The following is a 19,892-nucleotide window of genomic DNA, read 5'->3' as shown; positions in this document are numbered from 1 at the left end:
TTGGGGGGTTCAGTGATCTAAAGAATAATAATCTGTAATAATTATTGCAAATGATTATTAATTAATCTGCACTCTTTTTTTTTTAATTAATCAATTATTGATCTGGTCTATTACATATCAGATAATAGTGGAAAACACTCCCACAGCCCAAGGTGTCATCTTCAAATGTCTTTGTTTTTCCAACCAACAGTCCAAAAGTCAGAAGAAGCCTATTCAATTCAAATAGAAGACTAAAAAATGCAGCAAATATTCATGTTTGAGAAGCTTAAACCAGAGAATGTTTGGCATTTTTGTTTAAATAATGACTTAAAGTGTCTATAATCAATATTTTTATCATAGAGGTGTTGAGTTTTTTAACTTCTTTCAGCTCACTGTTTTGGTTTTACGGTCCTCAACTTTATCAGTGGGAACTTGGAGAGGGCTTTCAACTGTGTCACTCAGGGCACCGTGTGGGTGGTGCTGCAGGAGTATGGGGTACTGGGGCTGTTGCTGCAAACCAGTCAGTCCTTATATAACTGCAGTAAGAGCTGTGTCTACATTCTTGGCTGTAAGTCAGATTCATTCTCAGTAGGTGTTATTCTCTGCCAGGGTTGTCCCTTGTCACCAGTTCTGTTTGAACATTGGACAGAATCTCAAGATGCAGCCAGGGGGAGGAGAGTGTTTGGTTTGGGGACCTTAGAATTGCTTCTCTGCTTTTTGTAGACAATGTGTTTCTGTTGGCTTCAACACACCATGACCTCTAGCAGGCACTGGGACCGTTTGCAGCCAAATGTGAAACAGCCCGGATGAGAGTCAGCATCTGAGGCCATGGTGCTCTGCCAGAAAAAGATGGACTGCACCCTCTGGGTTGGGAGTGAGTTGCTGCCCCAAGTGAAGGAGTTCAAGTATCTTGGGGTCTGATTCACGAGTGAGGGTTAGATGGAGCGTGAGGTTGACAGGCGGATCAGTGCAGCATCAGCAGTAATGCAAATTTACCAGTTTACCAATTTACCAGTCAGTCCACATTCCAACCCTTATCTATGGTCATGAGCGTTGGGTAGTAACTGAAGAATGAGATGGCGGACACAATTGGCCGAAATGAGTTAACTCCAGAGAGTGTATGGGCTCAGGCTTAGAGATAGGGTGAGGAGCTTGGACATCCAGGGGAAGCTCATAGTAGAGCTGCTGCTCCTTCGCATTGAAAGGAGCCAGCTCAGGTGGTTTGGGCACCTGGTTATGATGCCTCCTGGATACCTCCCTCTGGAGGTGTTCCAGGCACGTCCAGCTGGTAGGAGACCCCAGGACAGACCCAGAACACGCTGGAGGGACTACATAGCTCTTCTGGCCTGGGAACACCTTGCGATTCCCAGGAGATGGTGGAGGGCATTGCCATGGAGAAGGATGTCTGGGTTTCCTTACTCAGTCTGATGCCACCATGACCCAATCCCAGATAAGTGATAAGCAACATGGATGGATGGAACTGAACCATTTCAGCTCACTTTCATAGTTTTCAGCTTTAAAAACCCACTGTATGCCTGCCCAGCACCAAACAGCAGACAGAGTTAGAGACTATCCAGTGAACATAGTGGAAGATTTAGCAGCTAAAGAGCCAGATATTCTTCTCAGGAGTTGGTGGAGACTTAACCAGAGCTAAAAGTAGAGTGAATATTGGGTTTACGTTCACCAGGTGGACACAAAAATGTTACTCTGGGTCTGCTGAATATACAAAGAATTCACCATATCAACTTCAAAGGTGGTAATATGTCAGCGTTGTGTTTAAAGCTGATTTCTACTGCCCCCAAGTGGCCAAAAATCAAATAATGCAACAATTAATTTTTTGTTGATTGTTGATTTCAGCTCAAGTCTATTATACATATTCAGCTATATACATATTCCACATGTTGAGTTTTCAAAGGCTGGATCTGATATATTATATTTTCTTACTAAATATCTCAAAATTTGACAGTATTTAGGCAAAAAAAAACTAAACAGCTCAAGCTTAAGAATTTCCCATCAGAAAGTCTATCTGATGGTGTAGAGAAGGCTTTGCAATAATATTCAGACAATTAACAATTTTTATTTATTTGTTTATTTGTTTTTAAAGAAATAGTAGACTTTTTACAGACTTTGGTTGGTGGCTGGTCACAATTTCTTTGAATGAGGGCTCAGGATCTCGGTATATCTCAGACCATAGCTACGGCCCTGAATGAAAGGGGTTTCTTTCTTTCTTTCTTACTTTCCTTCTCTCTCTCTTTAGGACCCTGTTGTAGCTACCTGCTGATCCCTCAGAGCTTTGACGTCAGCGCTGTAAACGGTGGAGATCTCCGGTGCGCGGCGGCATCGGTGCCCATAGGCGCAGCGTCCGTCCAGCGCGCAACGCAGGCGGCTGCGGCGGCACCAGCAGCATCTACAACACTCAGCTCAGACTTCCCCGCCCGACTCTCACACACATCCACACACCACGAGTAAAGGATACATCTACACACACACACACAGGGACATCCACCCCGGGTTTTGAACCGGTCCCCCTCTCTTCGCCTCTCCAGCCCCGCCATGTCCTCTGCTGTCACCGAGACGGAGGAGTCGGCGCGCAGCTCCCCGCTGACACCGCTGAAGCTGGTCGGGCTGGTGTGCGTCTTCCTGGCGCTCTGCCTGGATGTGGGAGCCGTGATGAGTCCGGCGTGGGTGACGGCCGATGACCAGTACTACCTGTCCCTGTGGGAGTCCTGCTGGAAGCCGGCGAGCACCGAGAACTGGCATTGCAACAGCACCCTGGGCTCAGGTATGAAAGGGGGGGAAAGTCACAATGTAGAGGCTTCTAAGCAGCATAACAACCGCTCCATCCATTCTGTCCCGTGCGCACAGGGCAGGAGAGACTATTCCAGCTGTATTGTTAGAGGGTAGTTACGTTCATCATGCGTTAACAAGACCTTTCCTACTAGAGACTGAACAAAGAGTTATTCTGAATGACAGCAGGGAATGATGCTGAAGCTGATCTTGGTGATGGAGGGATGCCTCCTCACCTCTAGAAGGGCATTCCTAGTGTCACTTGCAGATTGCAGAGGGAGATGCTTAAAGACAAGAATCTGTTGACTATAGAAAGGCATTGTCCTGGCTGGCCAGCTTTCTGCTGTCTCTGCCCCAATAAAGCCCCATCTTGACAGCCCCTGTCAAACTGTAACTCCACTGGGATCTCCACATTAATTATTGTGGAGGTGAAATAAAGGAATTTTGTCATTGTAGCACACACTGCAAATAGAATCACACTTTATTTTAGGTTGGATCTCTGCTTTCAAAGGAAAAATGGATCAAAAAAACTGATGCAGGTTGTTTTACCTCCACTACTGTCTTTTAATGCAACATTCTTTCTCAGCCCTCCTATATTCCTACTCAAAAAGCAGCAGGTGACATTTTGAAAACACACAAACGTGTGACACATACTAACCCTGATGTTAATGGGCCTACAAGTGGCTGACTGCCACAGGTCTTTCAGGGAGGGATTTGAGGAGAAATGGAGTGGATGAGCAGCGGGGAAGAGGTGAACGCCTGTCACAACAAGGTGAGCTACCATGTGTGGGCTGCAAACAGTCTATATATAAATGCATTAGAGCTGAAACGATTAGTACTCAGATTTTTTAAAATCAATTGATCGTTAAAGACTCTGATAGCTCAGCATTTTCACTCAGTAGTTCTAGCTTTCTTTCTTTGTCTTCAGTTACAATAAACTGAATATCTTTGGGGTTGTTAAACAAAAACAAGACATTTAAAGACATCACCTTGTGCTTTTGGAAACTGTGATGGCCATTTATGACATATGACATTTTATGGATCAAACCAATAATCGATTAATTGAGAAAGTAACTGGCAGATTATTTGATAACGAAAATAATTGTTAAAATGCATTTTAAGTTTTATTTAAGTTTATGTTACCTTTCGTGCAATTCAAACTGCTTTAAAGATGACTGACAAGCCGATAGTAAGACAGAACAAATGTGAACAGTAGGACAGTTGGAGACTAGTGCACACGAGAAATAAAAATGTAATATAATAATAAACCGATTTTAAAACAGTAAAATAGACAAAAGACAATAACAAATAAAACAGATAAGAGGGAGTAAAACATTTTAAAACATAAAAACAATAAAATAAATTATCTAAAAGACTAAATAATGGCCATAAAACATTCTAATCAAAAGCCAGACTGAAGAGGTGGGTTTTAAGTACAACTGAACATACTGCTGAGCCATTTTAGTGCCATAAAGCTAAAATAAATGCATCCCAGGAGCTATAATATGCATTTGCAGCCTGTTTTTGCTACTTCATAATGATCACTATTCAGATAACTAACCACCTTCATGGTAAAGTAGTCCACATCAACTCTCCTGGGTGTTGCCACTTACCTAATTCATTCATTCATTGGTCAACTAGGGAAACAGAAGGTAGAATAAAGGCTCACCTCTGCTGTGTGCTCCTATTATTTTTATATTATTACCCTCCCCTCCTCCTCCTTTTGTTGTCTAGAAAACGGCCTTGTTGTCGCGCCCAGGAGAGGTCTTTCAGTCTGGGGGCAGCAGAGGAGGGGTTGATCTTCGATGTTGGACTGGTTTCCAGGGAAACAGAGTTCATGAGCTTTACTTTAATTAAAGCAAAAGTGGCTTTATTTACTACCACTGTGACATTGGGCGCTGACTGGTGCTAATTACACATGGGGACATTAAAAAGGAATCATTTAAAGGGTCTTTAAGCTGTCAGACACTGTGACATACTCTATCTATCTATCTATCTATCTATCTATCTATCTATCTATCTATCTATCTATCTTTCTATCTATCTTTCTATCCATCTATCTATGTATCTATCTATCTATCTATCTGTCTGTCTATGTGTCTGTCTATCTGTCTCCATTTCTTTTCCCATGCAAGTGAATGAGTGTCTGACTGTGTGCGTGAGTGTGTGTGTGTGTAAAGGAGACAGTAGGGGAGCCTTGGTCTCTGTATGTCAGTGTGTAAATTGGTGTGTGTGTGTGTGTGTGTGTGTGATGTTGTGTGTGTGTGTGTCCTTGTGCCAATAAGAGGCTACCACGTTGAGCTGACCTATTTCTGGACAGTCTCCTCTGAAACCCAGCTGAATATTTCATGTCACACTCTGATTTCTCCGTTGTTGCATCTCCGCACCTTCTCTCCTAGGAGCTGGACACACACACACACACACACACACACACACATTCACTGACACACTTTGTGACCACAAGTTTCAGCAGCTCCTCTCTTTTTTTCCCTTCCTTCCTCCTCTTTGTCTGTCTCTCTCACACTCTCTCTCACACACACACACACACACACATATATAGACCACATCCAGACTCCAGACCAGGACTCCCTAATTAGATGTCTTGGCGCGACGGGTGTGAGTGTGTGAGCCTCACCAACGCTGCGCACACACATTGATCTTAAAAAATAAATCACCCCCCACTCGTGCCAGCTCTCTTGGCTTGTTCCAACACCCTAGTCAGACCAAAGTAGCAGTTTGTGTTAATTTAGATCATCCTTTTCATTCATTGTGAGGGTTTTCTTTTTCTAATAATGTGAAACTGAATTGATTGCTGCAGGAAATTTGTCTTTTCACCTTCCTCGCTTTAGAAGGCAGGGCTGCCACAGCGCAGCTCCTGCTGTAGCTGGTACAGTAGGTAATCACTGACTTGCTCATGGGTGCTTCAGCAAGGGGATGTTTGAACCTGCTGGACTACCATTCTGCTCAAAAAGACAAATAGGGAAAGAACGGACACATAGATATCACAAGTATAGAGAGTTACAGACAGTATGAGCAATATAACAACATTTATAGATATTAATATGTATCCAGATTAACAGTTTCCGTTTACCCAGATTTGGCAAGTTTTTGGTTAATAACATTTTTTTCAGATATTATGAAAAAGTTGCAGATTATTTCTTGAAATTGACATGAAACATCCACCAGCTCCAGACAAATGCAGTCTTTGTGAAAGTGCCCTTCCCTCCGGCAACAAGCAAAATGCTGTAATGTATGCAGAGACCGTTGTGTTGTGTGATCACGTAATACCTCAATCAGAGTAAGAAATCTTCCATTCACCACATGCACTGCGATTCTAATTAGTTGGACTGAGATGGAAAAACAAAGGCATAAAGTAAGGATCTCATTTTGTGATGTGGAGACATGTTGTATAAAAAAAACATTTTTTTGTGGTATTGAAAACCCTTTTCAGATATGGACCTAGATGTGGTGCTGCTGTGGTGGCAGAGTAACATGGGGGATTTTATGCCTTTTATCAGAGATTTCACAGTAGAGAGATGACAGGAAACAAGTGGGAAGAGACACTGGCAATGACAAGCAACAAAGGGCTCCAGCAGGGACCAACCATGGACGTTCCGGTTCATGGTCGACACCTTCATGGTGCATTCATGGATAGATTGTAGAAATGGGAAAGATTCCCATAGGATGGTTAACCACACCTGCCATCACAGAGCCTGTCAGCCTATTGGTGTGTGTGTGTGTATATATATATATATATATATATATATAGGTGTGGCAGCCATTTTTTTAACATTTTGACCTGACAAAGACCTGACTTGGATTGAAATGTTGTCTTTTGAAATTCATTTTGTGGCTTGAATCAGCGTGCAGGGGTTAACAATCTGCGAGCATTCACATCATTGGACAACTTAAGACGGTTGTATGATTACAGAGTTGGTCATGTGATAGTTGAAAATACTGTATATTGACAATATAACACTATATCCATTCAGTTTGGATTTAATTACCTTGAACGACAGACTTTTGCTGATTGATATGTGCATGTTTGCTTGGTTTTCTGTCTGTTCCGTATCATTAAGCTCCAAATCAGATATTTCTGAGAATTCAAAAAAATCTGTTTCCAAGTCATAATTACTACTTGGATTTTGGCACCAGGGCACCCCCGTTTTAAAGTTGTTGAGGAGATTCTTCTCATGTTCAGTGTTTTATTCTTTCAGACCAGTACTCCCTCCCTATATTTTTCAATTGATGCCCGTTACATGGACGAAATTATGAATATTCAGCACATACAGTGTGTGAGCAAATTAGAATTCAATAAGAGTCACCATTTAAAGATCCCCTCCAGACATGTTTTAAATACTTTAAATAAAAATATATGTCTGATATAGTGTTTCCATAGAAAAAAATAAAAAATGAACTGGTTTAATTTCCTCAAAGCACATCTACTCCTTCTCCTTCATTGAGAAATCTAGAATCTATAAATATACTAATATTTTTTGCTTCAAAAGTTTAACTGCTGGACACAAGATGTCTCCTACTTCACTGTAAAGTCCATTCTCAGTGTTTGTGCACTTGAGGCCTCATGTTTCCACATCACACTTGTTTAAGTTGCATATTTGACCTTAATTGACTTCCAAACTAGTTGTGATGTCACAAATCATGTTCATACTTGCATGCCTTCAACTGGGATTCAAGCTGAGCGTATACATCATTCTGTACAGTGAAGCTCAAACACTGAAGTGAAGTAACAATAAGCAAAGCATATTTTTGAGTGGAGGGAGACTTTTTATCTTGTTCTGAGTTCGTGCACTGTTGGACATTACAAAACATGCAGCAGAACTGGCTATATAATAAATCATATGACATGAGGGGTGAGGTTGGAAAGCATTCCTCACACTCACATTGGTCATCAGTTAAGGCCTCAACTGCAAAACAAGTTCTAAAATCCATTGGTGATGCAGCCTGCAAGAGAACAGAAATCCCTTCTTCTACCTTCATATCACTACTTTCCTCTTGTGCACCAAGTGCCAAATATTGTACAAGCATTGTGGCTCTTTATGTAAATGTCATGTTGGAATAAAACCATAAGGGACATTTACATAACAGACATCATTGGAATGACAAAATGCTTTTATTTTAACAGTTTGATTAAACCACCAAAGTTTTGAGGTATTCAATGTCTAAATAGGAGCAAAAGAGTGTCATCATTAGGTGAGTTTTCATATTGATGACTGGATAAACATGCTGGATTTGAATTCCCTCTCCTTCGACAAACAGGACGTAACTTTAGATGAAAAATCTTACAGTGGGCGTTTGGTCTTATAGGCAAACATCAGGGGAAGCTCTACCTGTCTCACACAGACCCACTACGCGCTGTTGAAAGGTGTTTGAACCCTAAGAAGTCACTCCCGGAAGCCATCCTACTTTCTCTTTATTCTCTCTCTGCTTCACAGTTACTCCTTCTCCTCCCTCCTCACCTCCTCCACCCTTTCTTTCCCTTTGCTTTTTTTTGCTCTTTGTTTCAGATTTCATGTTTTATTCTTAATCAAGTAGGCGGTGAACGAGCACATCTGTTTTTCTCCTGGCAAAAAAAAAAAGAAGCGTTATCAACAGATTCAAATGAAACAAAAGCACAATAAATGGCTGAGGGGGAAAAAAAAGACGTGCTATTGCTACCAATAGGTTTGTCATTCACCTGACCTTGAGAGAAGATTTCCCAGGCTCAGTGTTAGATCTAGTTACCGCCTGAGACACAAGGAAACCATACTGTGCTCTCTTTTTTTCTTCCTCTACTTGTTGTTTGTGTACCAAGAACTAACACATTAACTTTTTCAACTTATTAGCCAATTTTGCATGCGGTAATATATTTACATCTAATGATATTTAGAAGATGAACTTAGTTTAGTAGACAGTAGTGATTTTAAACACATGAAATGGGATGTGGTGTCAGTTTTGGCCGTTTTGACCCACATTCGCCAGTCTTTGTTGTCACAGTGCTGAGATCAGTCGCCACTGAGGATCTAAAAACCTTCATAAATGTTGCCTCCTCGCTTTCTGCCCTTCTCATCTTTCTCTATCAGTCTATCGATCCATCCATTCCTTTTACTCTGCAGGCCTTTTTCATCTGTACTCTTAAATGAATTGTCTCTTTCTCAATCCTTCTCTCGTTTCTTTTTATTTGTTCCTCATTCCCTTCTTCCTCTCTTACCTCCTTTCTGTCCCTCTCTTCTCCCCGAGGGCTTCATTGTTACATTTCTAATGTTAATCATTTTCCCTTTGTAATTTCACCGTCCTCCTTCTCCCTAGCCTTCTCTATCTCTATCTCTCCTTTCCAATTTCTCCGGGGTCAAGCCTCTCCCCCTTTTTGCCTTCTCTCCCTCCTCTCCTCCTCTTTTACCCCCTCCTTCCTTTCCCCTCCTCAACTCTGACTTCATCTCTCCTCTCAGTGAGCCAAGCCCCCAGAGACGCCCAGTTCTATTTGTAGCAGCTAAACGAGGAATGGGAAATGATGTGGCATTCAGTTCTGTGGCAGACAGACAGGGGAATAGCCAGGAACCTGCAGCACCCGCCCCCATGCCTGCCATCCTTCGAAACACACATACTCTGGGGGCATGATGGGGAATGGGATGTGCATGCGTCCAAACACACATAATCCATTTTGTGGATGCAAATGAAGCGTTCATCAAAGCATTTATAGTGTCACAGTAGCAGCATGTGGCAGCACATAAAAACCCTGTAAAAGTCTTAAAATAAACAAATTCTAAATGATCTGCGGACAAAATTGTCTTAAATGTTACTTTTCTGGTATGATTACATTTAAAAAAAAACTGATTTTCAACATTAGAAGGCAAAAAGACGACCAACATGACGTTACTAAAATAAATAAATAATTAAATTTAAAAAAACAACTGACAAAACATTACTGAAATAAAATAAATGCAATAATGAAATGCTCATAGCAGAAGGTATACAGCAGGAAGCTGAAGTAAATAAAAAAGTGAATAAATATGTAAGTGAATAAATAAAACATGAAGTAAAAGGTTACTTTTCCTCCCTGTTCATACCCATCCTTTCCTCAGCCTCTTGTAATGCTTCACACATATCTTCATTTTCCATGAAGTGAATAAAAGATTGCCAAATGTAATCAAAAGCCTCCTTTTTTACCTATAAGAATATAAGTGATTTTCTCCATTGAGAGGCAGGAAGACATCTCCCTGAGCCGCTGGCCAAAGCGAGGTCTCCTTATATTTTTCCATTATAAAGCTATGAGATGCTTTTTATGGAAGAAGCACATGTTAATAAAAGCTTTCTTTCTTTTTTGGGTAATAGGATTAGTTGGATAAATTTGTAGTATAAACAACTTAGAGTGTAGAGGTAAATTTATGCCATTATCATATGCATGATACCTCACACCAAAACTCTCTTATCTCCCCACACTCCCAAAGGCAGCGAAACAGCTTCCCTCTCTCTTGTCCACACTTAATACTTGTATCTGGAATGTTGTTATTAAATTTATGTAGTTTGACTGGAGTTACATATGTATGCATTTGCCAGTTAAATTGTAATAGCTGTAATCTTGTGTTGGCTGTTTGAGTATGAGCTTTCAGACATACACTACCCCACTCCTCCAAGGAGATATCTTCCTGTATATCCTCCTTCCAAGCATTCAGATAGCATTCCATAGAGGATTCAGTGGAGCTAGAGACCGGTAAGTTGTACAATAAAGAGATTTACCCTCTACCGTCTCCAGAGTAGACATAGGAGGAGGAGTTCATTTTTGATTTTGGGCTGCATCAATAAAACCTCCTCACTTGCAAAAATTTCAAGAAGTGTTTGTTAGGAATATCAAATTTGGCTCCAAGTTCTTCAGACTTCTTCATAACTTCACCGTTATACAAATCCTCAATCTTACTTAACCGGTTATTCACCCATATGTGAAATCCTGGATCAGCTCTCTCAGCTTTAAAATAGTCATTTCACCAGATAGGACTAAAGCAGGATAAAGAGTGTTTTTCTTTTAGAACTTCCCTTACTTTATACCACACATTAATCACATTTAAGACAAAGGGATTGCTTGTTTGTTTCCTAAGATTTCTGATATTTGTGAGTATATTGTAGATTAAGTGGTAATTAAGATGTAGTTCAGAGTGATTCAATATCTACTCATGCAGGAGATGGATCTGAGGAGAAAATATAAATAAAACAGAATAGTATGTAATTGAGCAGCCCAATAGTACCACTGAAAATTTGGAGGCTTAACTCCGAGTTAAACGAAGTCTGTGGAGTCTGTTATTCCAAATGAAGTTTGTACAAATTTTCTTTAACTTTGCAAATATTGATGGAGGAGGAGGCAAGGGAATGTTGTGAAATAGATAAAGTCATTTTGGAAGGATGTTCACTTTCAATATGTAGATTGGATTGTAGAATGGGATCATAGTTGGTTGCAACAATTTTATCATCCTCAGGTTCTGCACAGTACTGTCTGAATGCCAAGGTAGGTGAAGCAGTCTGATGCACTTAAGGAAGAGACAGGTCCATAGGTCTGATCCTTTCATTTTCATTTAACAGCATTGTTGAAGATTTGGAATGATTTATCTATTTATCTATATATCCTAATTTAATGCCGGAGATGTTATTGTGTGACCTTATTGCTATGGCAAATGGTTTTATAGCTAATGGAAATAGAAGCGGTGACAGAGGGCAGCCTTGGCAGGCTCCACTTAGAATATTGAATGGTTTGGAGACAGTATTGTTTGTGAGGATTTCAGCCGTGGGTTGTGTATAAAGAAGCTTTATCCATTTACAGAAAGTATTCCCACATCCAAACTGAATCAGAACTTGAAACATATATGGCCAGTCTGTCAAACCTCTTCTCGGCATCTAATGACAGAATGGCAGTGTTGCTTAAGATTTATGTAAGGAGACTTATGTTTAAGACTCCTTACATTACTTTCAAGTCTAAGTAGCATATTATCAGCTAATTTACAACAGTATTTTGTGGAGGTACAGGATACAACTAACAATCCCTATGTAGTATTTGTCCTCTGTGTGGAAGCTGGTCTTGAATATTATCAGTGTTTAAGCTAGCGTTAGCGACTCTGTCCTGCTCTTAATTTGATTGGGGGAAGTTAGTCCTCATTCTGAAAGCTTTCTGTAACGAGTCAAACAGTTAAAAAGTCAGACAGAGTCAGTGTTTTCAACCAGCTTATGAAGCAAGAGTTAGCTACATAGCTAGTTATAACTGATAAAATATGCCAGAGACAGTTATCTGCTGCTTTTGTTTGTCTCTGTCTAATATCAAGGACCCATTGTTCCTCTTGTGCAAACATTACTTAGAATTTTGAGTGGCAAATCTGCCTGCACATGATCAGTTAATGTCATGATTACAATATTAAAATGACAGCTGAATGATTGATTTGCTTATGTGCGTACTTATTTGGCAGCTACAGGACTGATCTTTTCTGTTTCGGATACAGAGGCCTGGAGTGCTACAGCACCAAATCAGCGTGACAGCTCCGAGTGGCTTTACAGTAAAGAAAAAATGTGACAGCGGTGCAGTAATCCTGTCACATGGAAAACAGTCACATTACTGCAAGAGGTATTTCAATCCGTGGGAGGGAGAGAGAGAAAGGTTCATACAAATTTTAGGTGATCAAAAAACAACATTACATTCAAAGTATGCTTTCCTCTGTCCAATACAACTCTTTTCATGTCTGTGCCCATATATATAGAATTAAGATCATTTGAGATATGATACATCTTACATGAATATCATGTAGAACATGTCAGTTATTGTGGTGGCATATGACTCCATCTCTCTAGTTCAATACCTGTGTGATGATAGGTGTAACCCTGTAAATGTCCAGCATTTCTTCGATGTTTGTCTTGCATTTGCTTTCCTCTTGTGCTATCTTTTTTATTATATCTTCAGCCACTACTGAAATAATGATCACCTCCATCTCTGGGACCAGGTGTGAGTTTATGTATAAAACCCAACAATCATCATGCTAATGCTTATTCTTACTCAAGGGCTTGGTCTGTTTTCAGCCATGCAGTGTCGGTCTGTCTGTTAGTCCAAGTCAAAGATGAGAAATCTCAGCAACTACTGGATGGATTGCCATAAAATTTGGTACATTCATTCATAGTTCTAATGACTTTGATGGCCCCTGACGTTTCCTCAGGCACCACCATCAGGTCAAAATATTAATTTGTTGAATACTTTTAGGACCAAATAATTACAAATACATCCGCCTCAGCTGTATTTTGTGTTTAATGCTACTTTGCATGTTAGCTTAATGTTGAACTGAAATGCAATACTGCATTTAATGATGAACAATACACAAGCATTAAAAAACCTATTCATTTTTCATGTAGTTACTGGAAATATACAGTATAAGGATTCATTATTTAAACCAAGAACCAAAGACTTTTTCAAGAGTAGAAGCAAGTGACCTGAATTATTTGTATTGGCAGCAAAGCATAACCCATTATATGCACGTATTATGTCTTGTGAATTTCAGTAATAATTGTGCTTAAGATGTTAACGGCTCATAATGTGAATAATTAATTGGTTTCATTTCAGGGGGAAAGAAAAAGAACATTAGGAAATTTCTGCTTGTGTGCCTCAATAAAATGCTTTGTAAATGCTGTGACATGAGTCAGCAATGACAATGCAAATAAAGCATAGACTAACTAGTTTATGATAAGGGAACTTAACACCTGCAAATATGAATGACCTTGATGATAAAGGACAGAGGCAGTGAGCACACAGAGAGGGAATTAGCCTGTGCCCAGTGTGTCCCCTGAGGATGAGTTCAAATCAATTTGAGGATAACCAGGGTTTACATTCGATGTCACCATGAGGTCACAATTTTTTATTTGTCCAATAGTTTGATGGACAAGACATTGTGAAGGGTAACAGCTCGATTTCAGGGAAACCTTGATGATTTGAATTATGGTCATTACAGGATGTATTAGTTATTTTAGTTAAACTAATATTCTCAACATATGTGTTTGATTTACATAACTGTATTTCTCTGACAATCTGCACTGTGGGGAGAAATATGTGTGTGTGAGTGTGTCTGAAAGAATGCCTGATTCTCATTGTTGCCTACAATACAGGAACTACAGTTGGTGACATCCATTTTTGGTTTGATTGGTTATTTTCTACCTTTTTTTGTTTCATGCTGACATGCAATTGGATTGGCTATGTCTGCTCCTGCAGAGCGAGCCGGCTCCGTGCTTCAAGGGAAGTTAAATATGAATGAATGATAAACCACCTGAGCCTCCCAAGATTCTTGTTTTAACCCTCCACCTTGTTCCCTGCTTCTGCGTGCTCCTGCTGTATTGCTTTTACATGGCAGCTTTTTTTGGGCAACTCTCCTGAGGCGACAAAATTGTCTCAGTCTAGCCGCTTTTGTTGAGCTGACGTTAAATCTGGTGTTTTTGCCTCAAGTGCTGCCCCTAAAATATGAAGCAGACATGCACGCAAACCCACACCAGCAGAGTCAAAGGCTAAAAATAGAAATTAGGTTTTCACATAGCAATACTTTGTTACCAGGAAACATTTTAATAAAACTGAATAGGTTTTTGTCCTGAAAACAACCTAAGGCGTCTCCCTTCTTATCTGCTGCATCTTTCAAACTGAAAATAGACTGTTTTTTGGTTGCTTTGCATTACAAGATGCTTCCGATTGTACCACTTATCTGTCTTTTTATCTCTCCTCTCTTCTTTCTGCTCTCTTTCCCCCTTTATCTTCCTTCTTTCCCATTTTCTCCTCTCTCTCATCTTTAATTTCCTCCTTCCCTCCATGCCTCCCACTATCCACCTCTGCATCTCATCTTTCACCTCTATCTCCGTCTCTCTTTCCTTCCCTCTGCCTCTAAATCTCTCATCTTCCCTTATCTCTCTCCCCCACCATCCATCTTTCATAAGCTTTTTTACCACGCTCGAGCTGTAAATTTAGGCATAGCCTGTATTTACACAACTTAAACAGCTGTAAAATAAAAAATAAATTCACTTAAATAGCCCTGCAGCATACAACAACTGTGCACTGGCTTTGCATCTGCACTGACAGCTACATTTCAGCATCAGACACAGCTCACTGATGTTTTATCCAGAACTTACAGTTTGAACTTTGTCTTTCAAGAGTTACTGTTTGTCCTCAAGGAGCACAGATTATTTTATTTATTTACTTGTGTATTTTGTGATACAGCATTTCCTCGTTTTGCAGCATGCAACAGAATTAGGTTTCACAGCAGCTTCCATGAGCCCGGCCAGTTTGACAGCATCACATCTGATCACAGTGTGAAGACAGACAGGTGCAAGGGCGTAGGTTTGGTTTTAACGTTTTTTGTCAGACTGCCAAAATAACTGTGTATGTGTACTTGTTCTCTATCACTCTTGTCTTTCATAGGCACATGTACGCACACACATACACACATAAAGAGCCTGACTCTACAAAATGTTTACTTTACTGAACATGCATTTGTTGACTTGCTTGAAACTGGACTTGTATCGTGTTTTTTCTCTGATTTTTACATTTTATTTTATTGATAGACTACTCAACTATAAATCTGAGACCAAAATTAATATTTCAAAATAGCATAAAGACTGTGACAATAAATTTTACAATAAAACAAATGTATAGAAGCCTGTAGGTAATGTGCTGCTCTGTAAATCATTGCTGGAAGGTTTTCAAACCTCACCTGAGATTCTGTCCTTTCAGTTTGTGGATTTGGGTGACAACTCAAGAGTTTCATGACAGAGTCACAGTGATGCTCAAACATATCTTAAAATCATCTCAAAGACTTCTGTTTGTGTTATTTTTCATTCAACTCCTGATCTTATGGCTGATCTTTCACTCTGACATCAGAGCTCACCTGTCTGTGTTTCTCTGTGCTGCTCAGGCTGCTGCCGACAGGATTTTCATAATAACAAATCAGTTGGACAAGCTGTGGTTAATTTAGCTTATAATGTTCATGTCTTAATGACACATATGCAATAATAACTCTACTCTTGATCCACTCATGGAAAAAGAGAGAGTAGTAAATATTTCTCCCACTAATTTCAAAGATTCATCTTTGGATTCATTACAGAACATTCTTATTAACTGAGCTCAACTTTTACTGACACTTTCTTCTTCTTTTAAAAAGGACCAGATGTCTTAATTTGTTCTTTGGAGGAATTTTAATCAACAGTAATAAAGTTGTTTAATTAAACAGCATGTCTGAGCAACAGTCACAAATTAACTAACAACACCTAATGCCTGAAATTAAATGTAATATCAAATGATCCTACTTCTCTCCAGTGAAGTTGTTCTCAATTCTGTGACGTTTGGAACGTTTAAACTATAAACACAAACTTGGGAACTCTGCAGAGATCTTTCTGTTTTCGACGTTTCCTTCTACCTTCCATACAAGCTAATGTCGGCTAGTCGTGACATTAGCGCGTCATAAACGACCATCTGCTCTGTAGCCTTGGTTGCTAAGGTTGTTGCTAAGGTTTTTCCATGTGTTGCTGGCGTTGTCCACTCTCATATTTCAGATCAGATTTTGGCTTAAACATGTACAGATGTATTTGAGAATTTGATACTCCCGGTAAAGAACAAGAAAAAGTAGTGAAATCCTGCTACTATAGTTTGTCCTGTAGAGGAGCTAAAACAGCGTGTTTCAAACAGAGGCTGAACTGAGGGGCTGCGTAAAGGGCCAGTTGTAAGATAAATAAGGAGTTTTTTTGAACTTTAAATCATGCAAAGATATTCCAGTAGAGCCCCAGATTAAAAATACAGACTTGGAAATGTGCATAATACGTCTCCTTTAAAGGTGTCTTCAAATGGGAAGTGAAACCTCTCTGTTTTCATATGAATTTGACCGCTGGAACATTTGTACAGTCCTTACCAATTGTATATATGTTGTATGTTAGCTAGTCTCTCGTTTTTCCTCTTGTTTCTGTGCCTTTATCAAGTATTGCTAAGTTCGTCAAGCCACACAGACACATCTTTGCCTCAGTTTGTGCCACGGTGGGTGAAATATGGCACTAGGTTTGGGTATGTCTTTGTATGCAGACATGAATTTATGAATGTGTGTGGGTGTGTGTGTGTGTGTGTGCTATTTCAGTGTCCATCAAGCTACAGTGCTCCCTATATATAAATGCGGACAGATTTTTGATAACATGCCAGCAAAGCTTTTTAGCTGAGGCTTTTTGTCAGCTCAGGTATACTAAGTGCTCTCTCTCTTCATTATTTTCACTCAGCGCAGCTCTGTCCCCAGCCCCTTCACGCCCCCCTCAACCCCCCTGTTCTCCCTTCACCATCTTCCTCCATCTCTTCTCTCCTCCTCTTCTTTCCTTTTGGCATTTCTTTTCATGCTGCCCTCTCTCTGTCCTTGTAACATTATGCCTGTCCCTCTCCACTTGCATGTTTCTCCTCTTTTATTGGCCATCGCCCTCCCTGAGATACTCACCGCCTCGTTGCCACCAAGCCTCTCTTCATTTCACTTTAACCTGTCTCTCCCTTTTTTCCTCAGTTCCCCTTTGTTTCTCGATTCTCTTTGTTTTTTTTCTGGCTTTGTATGCTCATTTTTTCCTTAGTCTTTTATTTCCCCCATTTTGCTTTTCCCCCTTATTCCTTCCTCTCCCTCTCCTTTCCTACCTGCCATCTGCCTGTCTTACCATTCTTTTTTCTTTCACTCTCCTTTCCCTTACTAATTTCCCCTTCCTTCCTTTTCTGCATCCTTCTCCATTCCATCTTCCTCCTTCACTCTATTCTCTGTCCATGCTTCTATAATTATCTCACCTTTTGTTCCTCATTCCCTCTTTCTTCCATTGCATTCTTCCTCCATTCCCTTCTTTCTTTATTTCTTCTTTTCTTCCTACTCTCTTTCCTTGCCTCCTTTTTTATTGCCTTTATTTAATTCCTTACCCCCTCCCCTTAACTTTGTCCATCCTTCCTTCCCTTCCTTCCATCCACCCATCCAACTTTACCTTATCTATCTCTTCCTTCCCTCTTTCCTTGCTTCTCTTCTTCTATATTCATTCATCCCATTCTGCTTCTCCCTTTCCTTTCATCGCTCATTCTTTTCTTCCTTCATCTTACCTTCCTTCTTTCCCTCCAGTTCCCCCTTGTTTCCTTCTCCCTGTTTCTTGTCTTCCCTCTATCCTCCTTTACTCTCTTGTCTGTCCATGCTTCCTTAATTTCATCACCTATCCTCGACTGCTTCCTTCCTCAGCCCCCTTCTTCATTCTTTACCGGTTTCCTTCTTTTATTGCCTTAATTTCATTCATTTTCTCCTCCCATTTGTTTCTCCCCTTTTTCTTAACTTTGTTTCCTTCTAATGTTTATCCCATCCTCCTTCTCTCTTTCCTTCGACCTCCCATCCTTTTCTTTCTTCCATGTACTTGTGCTGCCCTTCTTTCCTTCCCTCTGTCTTATCTTACTCTAATTCTCTCCTTTTTCATTTTTTATTCCTTCTTTTTTATACCCTTCTTCCATTTCTTCTCTTCCTCTTGCTTCATTCCCCCTCTGACCACCATACTTGTTGGAGGTAAAGGCGGTAATATAAAATGTCAAATAAAACAATATATTTCTTCTGGCCCCCTCAAAGTCTTGCGCTTTTCATTTTTAGCCCTGGTATGTGTTATATTGCTATATTGCATTTATTCATGAATGTTCTCTAAATGTTTTTTCTTACATCTTTATACAACAACTTTTCGAAGGTCTGAGTGCTCACTCACTCTATTTCCTCTTCTCTTTACTACTTTCTCCGTCCACTTTCTTTTGCCTCACTCACTTGTTGTTTCTCCCCTTATTCTTCTCCTCCCCGTCTCCCCCATTTCTCTCTTTCCTTCCCCAGACTGGCAGGTTGCTACGCTTGCCCTGTTGCTAGGGGGTGGAGCACTGGTGCTGATGTCGTTCCTGGTTGCTCTGGTTGCCGTGTGCATCGGCACGAGGCGGCGATTCTACGCACCCGTCGCCTTCATGCTCTTTGCCGCAGGTCAGTGCACACATAACCATACCATAATCCATACACAATCACAATATGGGTCGAAGGCCACACACTCATTATACACAAAAATATGCACACCTAATCACACACACACACGCACACAATAAGATTACTTAATTAGCCAATTTACACAAGGTAACTGGAAGGTTGCAGGGTAATCACATTGAAAACTGACATGCATTTAAATGATAATCCTTACTTACTCATTAAATAGGCACACAGACTGCACACACACATTCTCACAGTGATACACGCACACACACACACACACACAAATTTCAAACTCATTTAGAGAAAATCCTATTTTTACGAGTCAGGCCCAGCAGGGTTGAAGCAGAGTGTCACGCCTGTCCGTTTAATTTTCCTAGCCAGCCCCAATCTCAAATTCGACAACTGTTAAGTTTCCACATTTTCCCTATTCTCACCTCCGGAATAATTGGAAAATTTAATTTTTTTAGGCGTGAAATGTTTCATTTTACAAAGCTGGATGTGTTGCCTGTCGGAGGTTTTTCTCAATCGCGCTGTGCAAACCGCAGAAGTTAGATACGGCACTAAACAGAAATCATCTTAACTTAAAGGAATGGTTTAAAGGCTATGAACTGGAAGTGTTCTTATCATGAAAAATACTTTCAAAGAATGAATGAAGAATGAAAATACACAATTAAATATACTTATTATGTCTGGAGTGATATTTGACTGTTCATTCAGATCATTTTGTATAGTGTAAGAGAAGCTTTTCCCTCTTCCCTCCCGCAGCAAAGCAAGCAGCAAAGCAGACAGTGTGATATTTTCAGCTGGTACCAATAGCACATAGAGTTGTACAGTAGTGTTTTTTCCATCAGGTTTGGCACGGCAGATTGCTTGAAATACTAGGTTTCTACTAAACATAAATGGTACTTTATTTACTGGCACATGGAACTGAATTTTAAAGAGAAACTTTGCAGATAATTTATTTTTTGCTGATCAGTGGTTTAACTTCTCAACTTCCTGCAGTGATGTAGAAGTGTACTCTAAGGTGTGTCGGTACACTGTGACATCACTGGTAGGTGTGGTTACAGGAGCAACAGAGAACACTTCAGACCTCACCTCTCAGTGATGCTGGCAGTGAACAGAGGTCTTGAA

The 19,892-nt window shown here is 40.2% G+C and overlaps 1 protein-coding gene across 1 annotated transcript in view; it reads left to right on the top strand.

Annotated features, from left to right (window-relative positions):
* Positions 1–1,682: 1,682 nt before the first annotated feature.
* LOC137177219 (transmembrane protein 47-like) overlaps positions 1,683–19,892 on the top strand; it is a 29,395-nt gene continuing 11,185 nt past the window's right edge. The window contains exons 1-2 of the mRNA XM_067583389.1: positions 1,683–2,761; positions 18,618–18,758. Of these exons, the coding sequence (XP_067439490.1) occupies positions 2,533–2,761; positions 18,618–18,758 (370 nt within the window). The 5' untranslated portion in view covers positions 1,683–2,532. The remainder of the gene's footprint in view (positions 2,762–18,617; positions 18,759–19,892) is intronic.

This window comes from Thunnus thynnus, chromosome 24, assembly GCF_963924715.1.
Source record: "Thunnus thynnus chromosome 24, fThuThy2.1, whole genome shotgun sequence".
NCBI lineage: Eukaryota > Metazoa > Chordata > Actinopteri > Scombriformes > Scombridae > Thunnus > Thunnus thynnus.
The sequence above is the reverse complement of the archived record's forward strand: the minus strand, read 5'-3'. Positions and strand labels throughout refer to the sequence as shown.